The following is a 20,488-nucleotide window of genomic DNA, read 5'->3' as shown; positions in this document are numbered from 1 at the left end:
GAGTAGGACTGGAACAAGGAATGTTCCACATACCCCATAAAGAGACAGGCATAGCCCCATCCACCACTACTCTCCTCCGTCTGGCTGAACTTGTTCTCACACTGAACAATTTCTCCTTTAACTCCTCTCACTTCCTCCAAATAAAAGGTGTGGCTATGGGTACCCGCATGGGCCCCAGCTATGCCTGTCTCTTTATGGGGTATGTGGAACATTCCTTGTTCCAGTCCTACTCCGGCCCCCTCCCACAACTCTTTCTCCGGTACATCGATGATTACTTCGGTGCTGCTTCATGCTCTCGTCGGGACCTGGAAAAATTTATTAATTTTGCTTCCAATCTCCACCCCTCCATCATCTTCACATGGTCCATCTCTGACGCTTCTCTTCCCTTCCTTGACCTCTCTGTCTCAATTTCTGATGATAGACTGTCCACCAATATCCATTACAAGCCTACCGACTCCCACAGCTACCTCGACTACAGCTCCTCACACCCCGCTTCCTGTAAAGACTCCATCCCATTCTCTCAGTTCCTTCGCCTCCGTCGCATCTGTTCTGATGACGCTACCTTCAAAAACAGCTCCTCTGACATGTCCTCCTTCTTCCTTAACCGAGGTTTTCCATCCACGGTCGTTGACAGGGCCCTCAACCGTGTCCGGCCCATATCCCGCGCATCCTCCCTCACGCCTTCTCCTCCTTCCCAGAAACATGATAGGGTCCCCCTTGTCCTCACTTATCACCCCACCAGCCTCCGCATTCAAAGGATCATCCTCCGCCATTTCCGCCAACTCCAGCATGATGCCACCACCAAACACATCTTCCCTTCACCCCCCTTGACGGCATTCCGTAGGGATCGTTCCCTCCGGGACACCCTGGTCCACTCCTCCATCACCCCCTACTCCTCAACCCCCACTTATGGCACCTCCCCATGCCCACGCAGAAGATGCAACACCTGCCCCTTCACTTCCTCTCTCCTCACCGTCCAAGGGCCCAAACACTCCTTTCAAGTGAAGCAGCATTTCACTTGCATTTCCCCTAACTTAGTCTACTGCATTCGTTGCTCCCAATGCGGTCTCCTCTACATTGGAGAGACCAAACGCAAACTGGGCGACCGTTTTGCGGAACACCTGCGGTCTGTCCGCAAGAAAGACCCAAACCTCCCTGTCGCTTGCCATTTTAACACTCCACCCTGTTCTCTTGCCCACATGTCTGTCCTTGGCTTGCTGCATTGTTCCAGTGAAGCCCAACGCAAACTGGAGGAACAGCACCTCATCTTCCGACTAGGCACTTTACAGCCTTCTGGGCTGAATATTGAATTCAACAACTTTAGATCTTAAACCCCCCTCCCCCCATCCCCACCCCGTTTCTTTTCCCCCCCCACCCGCCTTTTTTTTCAATAATTTATATAGATTCTTCTTTCCCCACCTATTTCCATTATTTTTAAATCTAAAACTAAAACCTTTAGTCTTTCCACCCCACCCCCACTAGAGCTGTACTTTGAATATCCTGTCTTGCATTCTTAATTAGCACTTTTCTCAGACAAAGACCACCACCTTCAACACCTCTTTGACCCTTTTGTCTCTGACATCTTTTGATTATCTGCTCACACCACACCCTCAATGTGTCTCTTCCCCCCCACCCACCTTAAACCAATTTATATTTCTCCCTTGTTGAAACTATGCTTCAGTTCTGCTGAAGGGCCATGAGGGCTCGAAACGTTGACTGATTTCTTCTCCGCCGATGCTGCCAGACTTGCTGAGTTTTTCCAGGTAATTCTGTTTTTATTTTGTTTTGGATTTCCAGCATCCGCAGTAGCTTTTAGCTTTTTGTTTTTAAGTTTCTTTATAACGTTTGTTTAGTTTATTCTGTTCTGATGAACAGTCATACGGACTTGAAACGTTAACTGTATTCCTCTCCGCAGATGCTGTCAGACCTGCTGAGCTTTTCCAGCAATTTTTGTTTTTGTTTAGTTTATTAGTTGTGCTTTAAGGGGGAGGGGGCTTATTAGCGGGGGGGAGGCTGTGCGCAGGCGTGGTGGTCACGTGCCCGCCGTGATCACGTGGAAGCGGGCGGGGCTTTGGCGCGTGGCGGTTGAATAAGGTGACGTAAGGCGACTGGAGACGTTTCCGGTTTGCCGCAGCTGACTTCCGGTTTCCCTTAGAGGTTGGAACCCGGTTTGAAGATGGCGGAAGATTTCGGCTTCTTTTCCTCAGACAACGGCACCACGGGCAGCGCCGAGGAAGACCCGGCCGCCGCCTTCCTGGCGCAGCAAGAGAGCGAGATTGCTGGCATCGAGAACGATGAAGGGTTCAGTATCCTGGACGGGGGAGAGGTACCGCCGGCCTTACAACCTCACTCACACGACGCTGGAGGTGAGGGGGCCGGGGCAAGCGCCGGGGCCTTGGGTTTTTACCGTCTCTGGGCCTGGGAGCCTGGCCCAGATGGGGCCGGCCGGACGGCCAACTGCGTTACTTCTGTTGCTTCTTTTGGCCTTTCCCACTGTTTTGGCTTTTCCGGGGATTTGGTGTCAACCAGCCGGTGTCATAGAAGCCTCTGCAGCTGGAAATCTCCCTCCCCTGGGACGGGGAATCTCCCGAGTCCCCGGCCTCCTAGCCCGCCGCACAGCCCTCCCTGCAAGGTGAATAGCCTGAAATATCGCAGCGTCATCCTGGCAGCTGCCTGTCAAGGAGTTTGTTTGGACTGTGTTCCTCTTCACCTTGCCTCACTTTCCGCTTTGGCGCTGCTTGAGAGATTGTCTTTAATTAGGCATCTGTCAGTGAGTTGATGGAAAAGTAACTTATCAGTGTTTGCAGTTTCCTAATGTTTCCGCGCGTAACGTAAGGTCTCTACGTGTCCCTAGCACAAATTTGGTTGTGTGAACGAAACTGTGAACGAAGCACTTCTCTCCCGCGGAGGCTGTTTTTGTACAGGGTGCTGATTCTATCTTCGTCCAATTTTAAACGAGTTGAATGAAAATTATTAATGTTCCCCTCTCTGTAGCTTCTACCAGTGACAGCAGATTTGACCTTTAGCGCTTGCTGCATCTATACCTTAATAGGTGCAGTGTCTTGTCCAACCACTTTCCTTGTTGAAAAAGCGAATCGCGTGAGTTTGTTTAAATTTTCGACCATCATTTGGCACTAAGTGATTGTACTGAATTATTACGAAACTGCTTTTGCGATTAAGGCTGAGGCTACCTAAAATTAAGATCGTTTGGGTTTAAATTTGCTGACTACTAAAATAGGAGACGCAATAAAAAATTGAGCCGAAGGAGGCTTCGGTAGGCAATGATAAATGGTGGAATAGGCAAACAACTGGCTGATGGAATTAATACCATGTGAAGTTGTACATTTGGTTAAAAAAACTTAATTTGGGGAAAGAATAAAGATTTAAGGGCTTAGATTCGCAATGTATTAGGCACATGAAGACCATAAATCCCAGTTAAAGTGGTTAACTTGTAAAGGGCAGCAATTTCTTTATTTCATCCAGTTGGAGGGTTAATAATGCTAATACTGGATCAAATATACTGTAGTCTTTCACTGCTGTATGTTGTTGCTATCACCAGATTTAAAATATCCCAAAATTTCAATAGCTGTGATATAGCAATCACACTTTGAAAATATATTCATAACTTATTTTGTGTGATGTTTTGAAAACTGATTTTTATCTAACACTGGATAATTTGTCGATAAATTGACTTGCCTGCCATCCTGAGTCAATTAAATGTCAAGCCTTCCATACACAAAGTATTCTCATTAATTGTGCTTGCATGTTTAACAAAGCTGTCCATTTTAGATGCATTTGCCCATTGGAAAAATATTTTGAATGTATAGAGCCTTTTAATATGCATGTTTCTATGTAGTTGATGACTTGTCAAATTACATGCTGCAGTGGTACAATTCAAAATTTTTAAGCTTTGTCCTTGATGAAGTTCTATGCTGGCAGCTAACCTCTACCCTACTGAACCCCACACGAAGTTAAATAATCTGATTTGACTTGTCTGTGATCCCTCCACAGTCTTCTCTTATTTACAGCAGAGTAACTGAAATTCTGTCTTTATTTCTCTCTCGTCTTGATATGCTTAAGGTAAGTTTTCATGTTCCCACTCCTTTAAATCAGTTCAGTCAGCATTAGAACTCAAAACCATCGCTCAGTATATTCAAAGCTGAGGTCAATAAACTTATCAACACTAATGGAAACCAAGGGATGTGGAAATGTCAAGCTGGTGTAGAAGTTCAGCCATGATTCTGTTGAATGGCTGAGCATTATCTGCTTGCAATTCTTATGTTCCTGAGGCTTAATGATTTATTAATTTACTCATAACTATTTAGAAGACATATTATTCTTCACCATTGATTCACAGTGGATATGCAATATGAAGTACTGGAATAGTTTTTTCGAAGAGACTGTTTGAAAATTGACGTTCCTCACCAGTACAATAAACTCTGTATCCTGCCTTTTTGCATTGTAAAATCCATGCCAATCTTGTTGGTTTCTGTTCCCGAGTAGACCTCCAAAAAGCTTTATTCTGATATTCCAAAACTGGCTGTGTTAGTTCTTCTTGTGCCCGGAGCCTTGAGGTCAGTCTCATTAACTCCAGATTATTCTAAACTTTCTTTCCCCATGAGAAACTTTGTTGAAGGACAACTTAGCATAGTGATGTGTGCTACATCTAGTTGTGTGTAAAGCATAAACATCAGTGGATCTGTAGGACCTGAACTGCTGTGGTGAGAACTTTCAATTAAGCAGAAAAGAGATACCCTTCACTGTACTTCCAAAAACAACACAAGGAATATCGGGCAGCAGACTTCAAATAATTGAACTCCTGGTTTTGTTTATTTATGGATTTCATTTTCTATCTCTTGTATGTTGAGGTGGGTGCCTATAAAGTGTGCAGATGTCATTTTGTTGCATGTGCAAAACGTTTTAAAATGTGCAGTTCATCTTGTCTGAAATTACAAAGTTCACTGACCAAGCACTTAAACTTTGATCTGGGTCTGTTTATTTAATGACTAGGATTTGTGGTCAGAGGGCTAAAATTAACTATGCAATTTGCATTGAGTGGCATATTTTGTCTGATCAACTTCTGAGAGATCCGCTAGTACTATAGTGAATCCTGCATCTGCATGCCCGTCCTATCAATTATTTCATACATTTGACTGTGGAAATTTTTGTTATAAAGCGAACGAACTTTTGTCTGCATTCCCTCTAATTATCCTCCACCCTTTTTAACTCTGCTTCACCTGAAGACAATACTTAAACTTGACTACCAATCTGTAACATAGGGTGTTAACTCAAATTTTAAAGAGATTAGAATTGGCATGTTAAGATGTGAAAAAAGTGAAGGCTATCCAATTTGAGTGTTCATCTCTGGAATTGCATGTTTTATAAAATGCATGAAGTAACTAAGAATGAATTCTGATTACTAATCTATAAATCAACTGCTTTTTTTCCTGCCGCCATCTCTACATTCCCTCATCGGTTCAGTATTTCATTACTGCAGTTTCCAGCCCTCAGGCCTTGAGGATGAATAATCTGTCATTGGCAACATTCCTGTAGGTAGGCAATATGATCAATAATGAAAGGAGCCATCATTGCTTAACAGTCGAGCTGCACTAAATGTTTTCTACATGCCCTTCAATATAAAATCATGTGACTTCTTTGAATTTCTGTCCTTGCCCTAGTTTGTTCCTGAAGGCAGTGACCTATCTCTTGGTATAGTGCATAAATACCAGTAGCCAAATGATGAATAAAACACAACTAATGCTGAGTTTATCCTCATCTGACATTGGCACAGATTTAACATCCAGGGCAGCTGAACAGTAGTCTTTTTTTCCTCCCCCTCAAACCTGCGATATGTAGTCAGCAATAGTCTTGCTCCTTGGCTGAAATCAGTTAATGTAGCACAGATTGTGTTATCATTATGGCTTAAGTCACTACTTGCCCACTGAGCTATTGTGGGCATGTGTTCTTTTACTGCTTTTTAAAGAATTGGGGGGTGTCTATCTTTTGCTGTATCTTACTATTTCCCCACATTTATTGCTGTTCAGCTACCTACACAAGTTGAACCAGCTTCCTGTAGAGAATTTATAGGTGTTACCTATATTCTTAATGATTTCTTTAGATAATCCCTGACTCAAACTCGAAGAGAGCATAGCATGGAAATTTTTAATATCTGGTAATGTCCAGTGTTTGCCCTGATGTGCTTATTGGACTTGTAGATATAAATGTTTTGGAAGTGTAGTACTTGAGCCCAATTAATGTTGGCATCACAACATGAGTTAAATCTGGAAAAGTGATATAATGCATTTGGTGGGCAAATAAGGCAAGGAGTGAGCAAATAGTAGGAAACTGAGTTGTGTTATTAGCTGAGGCATAGTATATAAGCAGAGGTTATGCTGGAACTGTATAAAACACTAGTTGACATCTCGTACTGCATACAGTTCTGGCCACTGTGATTACATCAAGGAGGATACAGTTGAGATTTGAGGATGTTGCCAGGAAAGTACAACTTTGAATAGATTAGACTGGGTTGTTTTCTTTGGAACAGAGGGCTGAATGGAGATTTAATAATGTGAAATCAAGGGGCCTAAGGTGTCTTGAGGAAAGACCCGTTTCCCTTGGATGTTGATAACAGTGTATAATTGGTAGAAGGATTGAGGATTTTTTTCCACCCAGAGGGTGTTGGGGGTCTGAACTCTGCCTGATAGGGTGGCAGAGACACAAACTTTAATTGCACTTTTAAAAAAAAATGCTGTAACCTACAGGGATAGGTCTATAGACCAAGAGCTATGAAGTGGGATTAGGCTTTATAGATCTTTTCAGCTGGTGCAATGGGCTAAATGGCTTCCTTCTGTGCCACAAGTGCACTGTTTCTATTTAACTTGGTGGTGCACCAGTTTTAATTCTGGCATATGCTAATGATGGGGGAAAATTCAGCATACATTGCCATTGGCAGGACTGCAGAAACAAGGATAACATCAAGGACATTTCATCCCAAAATTGCCAAAGCATTTGAAATGGAGCTAACAGAATCCAATTTGAAATGCTATCAGAAACCTGAGCATATTCTGGCTCATTTGACCTTGCAGAATGAAATGCAGCTATCTTAAATAATTTAAGTATCTTGTTGGTGCTGGCTACATATTAGAACACCTTCATTAGACAGCCCAGATTATATCCTGGGTACATGACCTCTCCAGCTATTGGTATCTAATTGTGTCTTGAACTTGAGAGCATTATTAGTTGTCTTAATTTCAAGTTTATCAAACACTTAGTTGGAGTTGTTTATCTTGTGTAGTAGTTTCTTCCCTCCAAAACAATAGTTTTTCTGTTTCCAAAGTTTAGATAATCTTTGGTACTGAAATTTAAGTGTGGAGTCTTGTTCTTTCCAATTTTATTGGAATTTGTTAATTTGTTTGCTATCTGAGTATATCCTCCATATTTTGCTTTTTGGACTAGATTTGACATTGAATTCACTGCGTTAATTGACACTTGCTAGTTTGGATGCCTTGCTGCTCATTAATAATTCTGCAATCTGGCTTAAGGATGTACAGTTGCTTTTCCTGTTTGCAGGTCCTGGATGCTTTGTAGAAGCTGCTGCACTGTTGGATCTTGCAGTAAGTTCCAGTGTAAAGCCCCCATATGAAGTTTATGGGTAAGAGGAATGGCTTGCTGCTCACTGCAAAATGTAGTCCATGTTCATTCTGCAAGCAAGCTGTGCTATGAGTTCCAATTGAAGTTGCCTTGATTTGATATCACCAAAGAGGAAAGATCAAGTTGTGATTGGGACTTTTAAGAAACAATTCCATATACCTTTTGGAATAGAGTTGAACCATAGCAATTGTCAAGTATAGGTGATTTAATGCCTCACCATGATCTAGCAAATCTAGTGAATGCAAATGCAAGGTACATTCCTGTTTTGGATTTTTCTAGCCCTCTTCCAAATAGTCTTGATATAAACATTGAAATTTTACATTGCAGCCTTGAAATCAGATGAACTATGATCAGATGCTGCTTCAGAAATAGTACATTTGTATGCTTATTTGGCAATAGAGCTGCCCATAGACTAGATTTCTTTAGCGCTCTTGCTTTAAAACTTGACATTGTTGCCGTACAGTAATGTATGTCATTAAACATTCTTACATCTTCATAGTCAACATTTGAATTTTTTTTCCTTTTCAGGTGGTTTTGAAGAGGACTTATCTGCTGTTAATGGAGAAGTATATCAGGTAGGTGTGGAAATGTTTTCAAAATTGCAGTAATGTTAGTTAAAGTGTGAAACACTTGGCATAACCTTCTGTAATTGCACACTGATTTGTGTAATATATCAAACATCACATTTGGCTTGCTGTATATGGGTAACTTTAGTACTAGAGATGGTCAGATGTGGTTGTTTGGTCAGCAGATTTAAGTAAAATTGTAGTACCCAGATTGATTTTTGCCTTAAATTTTATACACTTAGAATAGTCTGGATTATTTATGAAACTTCCACTGGCTACAAAAATTTACATTATTCAGATTTTCAAGCGTAGTGTTGTCTCAACATTTTGGCTTTCTGATGGTTGACCACAACTTTGGGTTTGGATCAAGAAGTTGGTATGAGTCAGAATGAAATGTGCTAGAATTTCACAGCTCTATATCCTTTTTGATAAAGGATTGGAGAAGATTTGAGGTTTTGCACCCACAAAGGGTGAAATGATTTGAAAGGGTTTTGAGGCAGAGATCCTCATTGCAGCTAATATTTGGGTATGCACATGCCATAACCTAGAGGGCTATGAATTAAGCTGAAAAGTGATTAGTATGGCTAGCTCTTCAGCCAGTATAGACACAATAGATCAAATGCTCTAAATTTTCTGTTTACCCAAGTACAAATAAATTGAGGCGCATATCTCTGCAAATCTTCAGACTTACTGGGTCGTTGAGCATATTTCCAATTTGATTAGAATTGCTTTTAAAAGTGAAAAAAAAACAAGAGATTAATTGCTGTGGCATAACTTGCAAATATAGGGGAAATTACCAATGCACTTCCAGCAGGCTTGAGGATCCTGAAAGTTGACACCCACCTGGTGTAACACCTAGTACCTGGTTAGTACAAAAATTGAAGGACAAGAAAAGCAATCACCAGAATGAAAAGGGATGTTGAATATCATGGTTTGATATCACAAATCACTTGGGCATTGATGTCATAAATCAGTAAGCGGTTGTGTTGATGTCACAGAGCTTAGTGGCAATGCAACATATGGTGGACTAGAAGTTTTAAGGGCAAAACCTTCAACATCAAAATGAAGAGAATAAAAACACTGATTGGACCTATCAAAATATTCTGGGTACTATAATATGCTTATTTTAACATAATGTGAAGGTGAAAGACTTGTCCATATTCTTATACATTTAAGCAGGGATTAATAATTGTAGGCTGATAGAAATTGAATCGTACTTGTGTAATCATCTCTTAATGCAGGAATCAAATTGTCCAAATGATAGTTATGCGGCAATAGCTCGAGCAGATCGCTTGAGCCAGGAACCTGAGAGCATTCGAAAATGGAGAGAGGAGCAGATAACTCGCCTAGAAGATCTTGGTAAGAAGGATTGTGTATAACATTGCACTAAATAGTCTTTAATCATAGCATGAAAGAAAAATGTGGATGTGCTGTTACTATCTGGTATGTTAGGAATTGAAATTCTATCCATATTCCAGATGCCCATCTTTAACTTCTGCTTTAAGGGAAAGAAGCTTAACTTACATTTTACTCAACACTAGTAATGGTTAAATTCTAACACCATGGAAAAGATTATACACACTGAAGAATTTGCCTGTCAAGTATTGCTGTTTGTGACTAACTTAAAAATATTTAGAAATGGGTTCAATTTGCAGTAATTTTACTCGATTATACTTGGTAGAATTATTTGGTCACTGAATTAGCTGTATATGTTTGTGGCAACCTTCTCTTTCCAAAACCAAAATGTCCAACTTATGCTTTCTTCTGGAGAGAAATATCCTGAGGAAAACCTTTAAAATTGGGAGATGTGAATTTAGTTTTTTAGCTAAACACTTGCCTACTATGACCAAGAAAAGGTATTCATCTAGAGTTTAACTAGTTTATGCAACGTCTGGAAGCTTCTGCTAGTTTTGGAATGTGATTGAAAAAACTGTTTCCTTATTGGAGTTGGAGGGGAGTCTCCAGCAGAATCAAGTGGTATTGAGTTTCAGCTATTTGCTATAAAAATTTAAACAAACATTGAGTGCTTTTACGTTTCTACAACTGAATTGGTTTTCCCTTCCTTAGATGCTGCTTCTCGAAAAGCAGAAATGGAATGGAAAGAGAAGGCAAGAAAGGAACTAGAAGAATGGTATGTTCGACAGAATGAGCAGCTGGAGAAAATAAAAAAGAATAACAGGTATGGCTAAAAATATTCACATTACATCTCGGCTGTAGAAAATGAATATACCTAAATTGTAAAGGCTTGCTGAACACCTGATGACTTTGAAATCAGCAGATTTCTGTCAATTATAAAACATGGATTGCCTTGGGCATCAAATATACATTTGGGTCTCAACTCTGTATTGATTCACCAAACTTATGAATGGTTTGCAGAATGAAATGATTTCATTCTTGCCAAGTTATAGGTACAAGTTGAGTGAAAGCATTAACACTCAATTGAGTTTCAATGTTAGTGATTTATTATAAGCAATAATCTTAACTAACCAAAAAATGTTGGATACCTGAATAGTACTTCAAGCAGTTTGAATCCAGAGAGTAGACATGGAATTTAGAAATACAGACTTCATTAAGTTATGTTCCCAGTTCAGTAGTTCCTCAACTTAGTACTTATTCACAAATGTACAGATTTGTATTACTTTGTATTATGCAACTATTGAATCACCTTCCCATGCAACCGCAGAAGGTGCAACGCCTGTCCCTTTACTACCCCCCTCCCGCCCCACCATCCAAGGGCCCAAACACTCCTTTCAAGTGAAGCAGCATTTCACTTGCACTTCCCTCAATTTAGTCTACTGCATTTGCTGCTCCCAATGCAGTCTCCTCTACATTGGAGAGACCAAACGCAGACTGGGTGACCGCTTGACCCAGACCTCCCTGTCGCTTGCCATTTCAACACACCACCCTGTTCTCATGTCCATCCTTGGCTCGCTGCAATGTTCCAGTGAAGCTCAAGTAAACTGGAGGAACAGCACCTCATTTCCGACTAGGCACTTTACAGCCTTCCGGACTTAATATTGAGTTCAACAACTTCAGATCATGAACTCTCTCCTCCATCCCCGCCCCCTTTTCGATCCCCCTTTTTCCAATAATTTATTTTTAAATATTCTTTTCTCACCTATTTCCATTTTTAAATGTATTTCCATCCATTGTTTTATCTTTACCTTTTGGCCTATTTCGATCCCTTCCCCCACCCCACCCCCACTCTAGGGCTATCTGTCACTTGGCTTCAGCGCCCTTAGCCACGGCAGGCAAAAAACAGCCAGGGTTTCTGCTGCTGATGTCCTTTATTGGAATGTGTATGGCTCTCAGCTGAGAACAAGATCATTGGTTTTCAGCTCCTTATGTACCATAAAATAATTATAGAAGACACTTCTAAGCTAAATCATAGATTAAAATCTACCCTTAATGTCATCATAAGCACATTCCTCAGCTAATATCACCACTGTCAACACCCCTTTGTCCTTTTGTCTATGACATCTTTGGCAATCTCTTCTTCGCCTCCAACCATCACTGACCCTCTATCCAGCTCTACCTGTCCCACGCTCTTCAACCAGCTTATATTCCACCTCATTTCTATATTTCTTAGTTCTGATGAAGAGTCATACGGACTCGAAACGTTAACCTTATTCCTCCCGGCAGATGCTGTCAGACCTGCTGAGTTTTTCAGGTGTTTTTGTTTCAGATTTCCAGCATCTGCAGTATTTTGCTTTTATCCTATTGAATGTGTAGCTTGTTTTCATTTTATGAACTATTGCACCATAAGGGTGCATTGCCATATGAGGACTATAAATAACTAGATTTGGGTGTAACATGTTTTATGAAAGGGTTCATTTGCCTACATAAAGAAGTTACAGCATATGTTTGAGGAATATGGTTGACTCTTAACTGCTCTAAGGCAATTGGGGATGGGCCACAAATGCTGGCCTTGCCTCCAATGGCCAAATCCCATAAGCAAATGAGAATTTTAACATGAGTAGGCTTGGTACAACTGCATTTGAGTAATTGTGAACTTGAGGGGCTAAGGGCTTGTTTGATCTTAAATTCTGATAGTTTAGTTAGTGGGTAGGGTTGGGTGGAGGGGCACATGGTGGTGTGTGAAGACAGTTGTTACAAAAATTGCCATGTGACTAAAAAGTACTAATTGTTACTTGGCTCATTTTCCTTTTCCTCTTCCTCCATCTTGCCTGTCCAGAGAATCTAGCTACCCTGGAATGGGTTGGGGGGGGGAATAAACCAGTTTGGATATTTGCATTTCATCAACTGAAACATGAAACTGAGTGTTTTCACTTTTTTAACTTGAAACATGTATTTCTCCAGTGCACCTTGTGGTTGATCAAGCATCTGCTCTGGGGAAGCAAATTCAATCCCAAAAACAAGCAGGAATTGCTGAGGAAGAGCTACACAATCATGCAGGTTCTAAAATCTCTGGTGGTTATTGCAGAACTTTTCCTCAATCTCTATGATGCACGTTCTTAAAATTCTTCCTTACAATGGTTAACTTATGAACTATATAAAATCAAAATAAAACATAGACAATAGCTATTAAAGCAAGTTTTAAAAAGCAATGCAACTATTAAACATTTCCATATGATTAATCAAATACTATGGCATTATCAATTGGATCTCTTCATAAGTGTGCCTTTCAGAATGCAGATATTAAGCCAATGAATGTTAACCATTTGAAGGCCTTTTTCCATTTATGGGTATTTGCAGGACCAGGTACACATCTTAGAAGGTGACCAGGCAAGTTGATTTTTCAAGTCCTTGGCTTTATGACAAAGTGAAGTAATACTGAACCCTTTTCAATTTGGTTAGGGCATGGCCAGAATGTTATCCAGTTTTGGCCAACACTTTTTTTTAGAAATTGTCAAAGCCTGGTGCAGAGGACATTAGACTAGTACCAGGGATTATGGACTTTGAGTTATATGGAGGTGCTCAGAATTATGAAGGGTTTTTGATTAGAGTAAATAAGAAAATACTATTTGTTTGCAGAAAGTTGGTAACTAGAGGGAGCAGATTTGAGAATTGACAAAATAAAAACCAGTGAAGGAGATTTAAGTTTTTGATCTGGATTCCACTGCCTGAAAAGGTGGTCAAAGCAGATTCAAAATCTTCTTTCAAAAGGAAATTTAACATAGAATAAGAGTAGAGGAGTGAGATTAATTACATACTCCATCTCTGTATGATTCTGTAATTTCTTTTGGAATGGTAACATTTGGGAAAATTGGTCATTGAATTTGGACAACATTTTTGGGATGACAAATTTTGTTAATATAAACATGCTTACAGGCTTGAATGTTTTGATAAGTAACTATTTCATAAATATGCAGCTGCTCATTTCTAGAACTGTATGCAGAGACAGCAGATTTAGTAAATGGAGACCACAAATGCAACATTTAGTGACTGTTGTAAAATCAGCTTTGCTTAGAAATTTATAATTATTGCTCTAATACTCTTTATTTTCAACTATAGATTTCCAATAGAGGTGTCTTTCAACTTTTTAACCACTTTCCTAGTTTTATTCCAGGCAAAGGTGAATACTTGCTACTGCAGATACTAAGTTCTTATTAAAAATATTAACACTGTCCTTCCTCTCTTTATCCTTTCTCTACCCACCTGTTCAACTTCTGTGCTCCTTTCCTGTTGGTCTGCGGGTTCACTCTTTCTGGATTAACATGCATGTGCACTAGGATCGTTGACGAAGCTTTCTACAAACAGTCCTTCGCTGATGTGATAGGCTACGTGTATGTTTGCTACTTTTTCTTTTTTTAATGTTAGTTCTATAACAGTTTAAAATTCCATTGCTGTTTCAAATCTTAAAGGAAGCACTTTGAGACTTTAAGTGTTTTTAACAATGTCTCCACTTTATTGAACTGTCCAGTGGACACATCTAATTCCTGTAGAGCCTGTTTTAATATAGCAATTTTGGTTCCATCCCTCAAGATATAGACTCATTTCAGACTAGTTAGATCATTATAGACATGGTTCCATTGTTTTTGACTATACCACCTAGTACTTCGGTGAGACTAGCTGCAGCTAATTTGACTTGCTGTTGAGTTTTGGATGTTGTCAATAGGTATGCAGTAACTTTCAGAAGTTCATGAATGATCATTAATAGCACATTCCCCAGCTAATCTCCCCTCTGCACTGAAGCTAATTAAAAGATCTACTGGTCTGGTTAAAATCAGCTCGCTTGGTATGAACTGGGGATTGAACACAAGACTCTTGCATTTCTTTTCTAATACCAATGTTCAAACTTCATAGTGATTCATTTAACTTTTTTCAATGTACTATTCAAGTACACTTCCATTTAAAGATTATGCATGAATTAAATACTGAATTATATGGTAAATGAGAAGTCCTGGGAAGTAACGCAGCCTAAGTAGAGAATTTTTCATAAATCAACTAGATAGGCAGCATTAGAGTTTTGCTAATTCTTTCTCTGGGGCCTGTACTCCTAGAAGTGTTTTACAAGTTAGGTATAACTACAGTGACTCACAATTAAGCAGATATGCCATCATGGGAAGATAAGCTCATGTCCCAGGTAGTCCGAATAATTGGGTCGCTCTTCCCATGCAGAATAGATGGTGTATTCTGAGTTAATAGCATACTTGTGGTTGTTTTTGTACTTAGTCTTACAATTCAATTACCATTTCAAATTCACTGCATTATATCCTTGGTTCACTTAAGTTTAACTGAACAGCGCTTTAACAGCATTAAATATCTTCACTTGGAGAAATAACTATCTCTTATTTTCCAGTTTGCAACATCCTTTATCTGGTTTCAAACTGTTCCTTTTGTCTTTGGCTATATATTTTTTTTTGTATAGAGGCTCATCACAAACCCCTGGGCTCCAAACAATATGGAAAACATCCCCTTTTCTCCCCCTCCTATATCCAAGCTATGGGTGATTCCTTCGTTTTAGTGTCTCCATATAACACCAGTAAGACCATCATTTTAAGTACTGTGCAGTTTTGGGCTCCCTGCTAAAAGAAGGCTGTTGAAGCAATGGAAAAGTTAATACATACGAGGAAATATAGGTATAAAGAAAGGAGTTACAAGTTTTGGATACTTCATAGAATAGACAAGATTAAGGGTGTTTAGCATAATGAAGTTGTGGAACGTGGGATTAGAATGGGTGACTAGCAGCTTCAGCCAGTACAGCCATGATGGGCTGAATGGCCTCTTTCTGTGCTATGAAGCAGTGAGACCAGATGGAAGGGCTACAGATCAAGGTGACATAGGTGTGACCTTATCTGTAAGGTTACACAACGCAAGATTTTTTTTTATACTTGGTTGTAGGGCTGTAAAATATACGACAGTTGGTGATCGAAGTAGAAACCAGGTCAGCTTTTAAGAAAAGCTGGTTGAGGGGACAAAGAAAAATAACTAAAGTGGTTGCATGAGGTTTAGATGGCTAATCATGCAAGTTAAAGATTCAACACTGCTTGGCTGTTTACAATTCTGATATCTCCTTTACAGCGGACTTATTGCCCAAAGTTTGGTCATGGATTGACTGAAGCCTGTAGGCTTTTGTAAAGCCTTCAAACTAAGGGTATTATTGCTTCCGATTTTGTGCATTTTCCTATCAATAGAGAGGGTAGGAGAAAATTAATCAGCAGGACCAATTATGCACACCTAAGTGGATAGTATTGGCTTTTGAGCATGCTACTTTTAACAAACTTAAGGATGGAATGTGCCATTGGCAGCAATATGAAGCTGAAGAAATAATTTTTAAAAGCCAGCAGCAAAAGAGCACGTTGAGAAAAATGCAGACCTGAAAATATTTAGCAACACTAAATGCTAACAAGCCAAGATTGGAGTAATAACTGAAATGATGTTGGAGCTGACTCTTGTACACTAGAGTTTTCAAGCAGAGCTGATAGCTACATGACGAACCAAGAGCATCCAATGAGCTACATGAAATCTAATATCCAAATAAGTTAAGTCTGGCTTCAAGTTACTAGTAATCACCAGGTCAAATTGAGGTACTGGCTCATACTGTTTTACCTATTGTTTTTGCAGTGAAGGTACGATATAATTTTCTATTTTAGATCTCAACGGCTTGTGTCTGCATTTCATCTCTTAATTTCTTCATGGTCCAATTACTACAGTGTAAGTCAAGATGTACTTGACCCATTTGTCTGAAGAGATTCTGATCAAACTCCACCCATTCATTTCAGTTCTATTCATCATGCTGTAAGCCTGAAAGTGTCTAACTTCTTAATCTGCTTTCAGACACGTCTCTGTCCAAGCTGATCTTCACCCTCCTGGTAATGAGTGCAAAGGATATTTTGGCTTTTTGAATTCTGCAGAGTAACAAAACTAAAATAATTCCATACAGATTTTGTGGGTCTACACTTGTCTTCAAACCAGAGAAACTAATACTATAAATGTTGATTTATATTAGCTTTTTAATCCTGATTAAATAAAAATTTGACCAGCCCTTGTCCAAATTGATGTATATTGTGACTTGAGTACTTAATTCGTGAAAACAACTTGAGTTAGTCTTGTCACTTTCTTTTGCCCAAGGGGATGAAAATGGAATTTGGCTGCAGAAAAATACTTGCTGTGGGAGTTGAAAAAATTGGTTCAGTAGCTTGGTGGTTGATTCTGGACTAGAAACTAAATCAGGAAGTCGCATCTCAACGATGAGTTGAGAAATTGAATTTAAAGGCTGTGAAAAGCTGTAAATGGCTTCAGCTGTGGCTCTGAATCATTTGACCTAGATGTAACACATCACTCAAAGGAAACAAACATTATTTTAATGCACAGCTTGCTTCTCAGTTATGTTGGCAGGCTGTGAAAAGTGACCTTGTCACTTCAGTTTTCCATCATATTATGCATTTCTTTAACAATCCATCCTTTCATTCAGTTAGTGAATTTGCATATCTGCATGTAAAATGCGGTTAACTCAGTTTTATATTGAATGGAAACCTTGCTGTATGCATTGAGATTTGTTCAGATACATGCAAAACCAATCCTGAAGCTGAACTATGAAGGGTGAGTTCTGCCTAGTTTATGAATATAGTTAACTTTCCTGTTTAGAGCAGCAGTGACCTTTATTGAAACAAGTTATTTGGAAAATCAATATGAAGCCTTGGAAACTGCAGAGCTTGAGGAAGCGCTAGCTAAATTTTTATTTTCTAAGCCTATGCTGAATGGTTGTGGCTAAACGTCACACATGGTTTGGTACTAAGCTATACAGACGGAGGTTCTAGATTCAATCCCTGGTCTCTTACTAATGTAACTGATCTTGCTGGAGTAGTAATAGGAATACTATTTGTTGTCTCCAACTCAGTTAAAGGGCTGGAATCAACCAGAGTTTGTGCTCCTGATTGCTAGTGCCAACCTTTGCTGGAACATCCTATTAAGCATCCAGTGGAGGGAGGGGATGGGGTGAAAGGAGATGGAATGGTGTGCTCTGTCAGAGCACTGCTGAATTGATTAACCTGGCAGCTCACCTGTTGAATAGCATCTTAAAGTATTGCAGAGCCATTGTTACTGCTGTCTGCAACTATACCGAAGGAGGATTCATTTCTTCGGAAGGGGGGTAAGTGTTTGTAATCTTGTTGTAAATTTGCCAGCAGTAGGAAGTAAGCATCCACATAATGAACATGTATCAAAGTCTTGTTTGGAAACATTGACATGAAATGTGCTTATTTACAGTCTTGCCTCATCTGTGGCTTATCATTTCAGAGCTGCTGAAGAGGCCTTTGTCCAGGATTGTAATGAAGATGCACCTGGAACAGAATGGGAGCGAGTGGCACGCCTTTGTGATTTCAATCCCAAGACCAACAAGCAGTCAAAGGATGTATCACGTATGCGTTCTGTACTGATATCGCTTAAGCAGTCACCATTAGTCCGCTAGACAGATGTTACTTAGCACTATTGTGTGGGCTTTCTTACTAGCTCCTAGTTGGATCCCACAAAAATTGACGGCCATTAGAATAGAAGGATGAGTGTTAGTCATTCCTGTTTGGACCAAACCATTGTAAATTACAAGATCTGAAGTGTTTAAGTGACTTCTTTTCCTTTCAACTATTTGTGTGGTTTATTGCCAATTTCTTGAGTTATTGGGCAGTCCAGTAAAATGGTTGCCCTCATACACTCCTGAATCTCATATAATGTTCAACCTTCTCAATTATTGATATCCCCACACTGTCCTTGTGCTGCATCACATGACTATTTATGCATGAATTATGAGTGCAATCTATTGGCCCTTGTTTAAAAATCATGTTGACTATGCTGTTATACATTAAAAGTTAAATATTAAAATGTTTGTTTTCAGTCTGTTTAAAGCAGAATACATTGAACTACATGAATTAATTCATATGAACATCCAGAACATTTAACAGACATACTTATGATCGCTCCATCTTTAGGATGGTGAAACACTGCGCCTCCTTCCTGATTTGAAATTGGCCACAAACAAGGGTTTGAGGGTTTCTGATTCTGCAACTCTTGGTTTAAGGCAATCTTGGTGACTGGTTATCCAATTACAGTACCAATATACTCCACACCACCCTTCCTTCCCCCCGAACTCCTCCAAATATTTTAATCAGTCCTAGATTATTAAAGACCACTTTGATCTCTGAACCCTGTCTCAATCAAGCTTCTGCACTTGTTTTTCAGACCTTTCAAAAGGCATATCTAATGTGGTTAGGGAAGAAATTTTTTGCCCTCCTAAATTTAGAGGATTATCTGCACAAACTTTTTGGCTGTTCTAATATATTCTCAGTATCTGGATGATGCATTTTAAATGTGCTTGAAGCACATCTCAGCTTATCCTAGAGATTTAAGGTTTAAAACCTTCAGTCTGTAAATATTGGGCATAATGGGTGCCATTGGCATGTCTGGTTCTGGGTTGGGGGGTGGATGGAGGTTAGAAGTTCTAATCCCAGTGCAGCCTGGAGAGTTCAATAAAGCTGGAAGAGTACATTTGACAGAACCTTCAGGATTATTTCTCCAGCACAAATACCTATTCCACTTATTGACCTAATTACACCACTTTGCATTCATTTAAGCCAGGATGCCCTTCTTTCTCTTTTCTGTTACCCCCTGCCCCCTAGTATGATGCCCAAACTATACATAGTAATTCAGGTAGCACTCAAGTTTACATCCCAGAACCCAGTTTGCCTTTTCAGTGTTAACAAATTGTTTATGGCTAAAGGGCAGATGTCCAGTGCTCTTGCTGTTTTCAATAGACTTGTTTTCAATTAATGTTATACTCTAATTTCCCTTCCTCAGCTTCATGACTTGTCAAAGATTTGTCTAGATCAGTAACAGCTGCTGAAGATAGCCCAGGATTTATGTACCCCTTTCACACTCAGATTCTGGTGCCATTATTCTGCCAAAAATCTACTCTATTGCCAAAGTCTGACTCCCAGTACACCCCTGAGGATGTACTGGATTATTTCTCCTAGCAGTGACAAAAGTTTGCCCTTCAATGTTCCCTGCACTGTTTGGAATCCAGATATTGTGCAGATAAAGAATATGAAGTAATAGGCTGGCCTTGTTGGTTATTTCATACCCATATTCTATAGCTAACTTGCTATGCACTAAACCAAGTTCAAGAGATTGAGTGCTCTTTCTCAAATTACAATTGGTCCAGCACAGCTGACCTAGTGGTGAGTGATGCATTGTGTCCAAACCATATTTCTCTAGATTAAGTGATGAACCTCTGCATCTAGTTTACATTGTTACCAACTTCTGACCAATTTGAAGTGCTTTGTGCTCATTCCTCTACATCCTTAATGTAGTGGCCAGCTGTTTCAATCCTCATGCTTCCTTAACTATCCTTTTCAACTTCTAACTCTACCAAGTTCTAAAAATCCAGGTGATTTCCTTCATGATCCCATCAATTCTGTGCCTTTCCTACCATGTAATTTGTGGTGTTGTCCATTGTTTTGTTAAACCACAGGATATCCCAAAGTGCTTTGGAGCAAATGAAGTACTCTTGAAGTGTAGTCAATGTAGGAATGTCTTGTTAATAATCGTATCAAATTCAGTACATTTGTCCAAGTTCTAACGGTTTCTCTTGGTACACTGCTTCCATCAGAGTAAGAACTAAACATTGTTCAGTGAATTATCAGATTATCTAGATCGTGTTATGTAGTGAATTCATCAAACATCACTCAGGCTGCATAAATCATTTATTCAAACTTCAAATCACAGGCTTCTAGAATTTTTTTTCACCAAATACCATGATTGATTTTTCAATAAATTGAATTCTAGCTATCTGGGTTAGCTCCTCTTCCCCCTTTTTA

At 39.6% G+C, this 20,488-nt stretch overlaps 1 protein-coding gene across 2 annotated transcripts; it reads left to right on the top strand.

Annotated features, from left to right (window-relative positions):
• The first annotated feature begins 2,124 nt into the window (after positions 1 to 2,124).
• Positions 2,125 to 18,497, top strand: LOC144685826 (clathrin light chain A-like). 2 transcript variants are annotated; one of them, XM_078550755.1, is made up of 5 exons: positions 2,125 to 2,366; positions 8,179 to 8,225; positions 9,458 to 9,575; positions 10,284 to 10,395; positions 13,910 to 14,006. In XM_078550755.1, exons 1-5 carry the CDS (start codon positions 2,177 to 2,179, stop codon positions 13,989 to 13,991), a joined length of 549 nt encoding a protein of 182 aa, XP_078406881.1. In that variant the 5' UTR covers positions 2,125 to 2,176; the 3' UTR covers positions 13,992 to 14,006. The 2 variants fall into 2 exon arrangements, with proteins under 2 accessions (XP_078406881.1, XP_078406880.1); XM_078550754.1 differs by lacking the exon at positions 13,910 to 14,006 and adding an exon at positions 17,919 to 18,497 and having other exon boundaries at positions 2,128 to 2,366.
• Positions 18,498 to 20,488: the final 1,991 nt, after the last annotated feature.

Source organism: Cetorhinus maximus, chromosome 10 (genome assembly GCF_964194155.1).
Source record: "Cetorhinus maximus chromosome 10, sCetMax3.hap1.1, whole genome shotgun sequence".
Classification (NCBI taxonomy): domain Eukaryota; kingdom Metazoa; phylum Chordata; class Chondrichthyes; order Lamniformes; family Cetorhinidae; genus Cetorhinus; species Cetorhinus maximus.
This window is presented reverse-complemented; position numbering and strand designations above follow the sequence as displayed.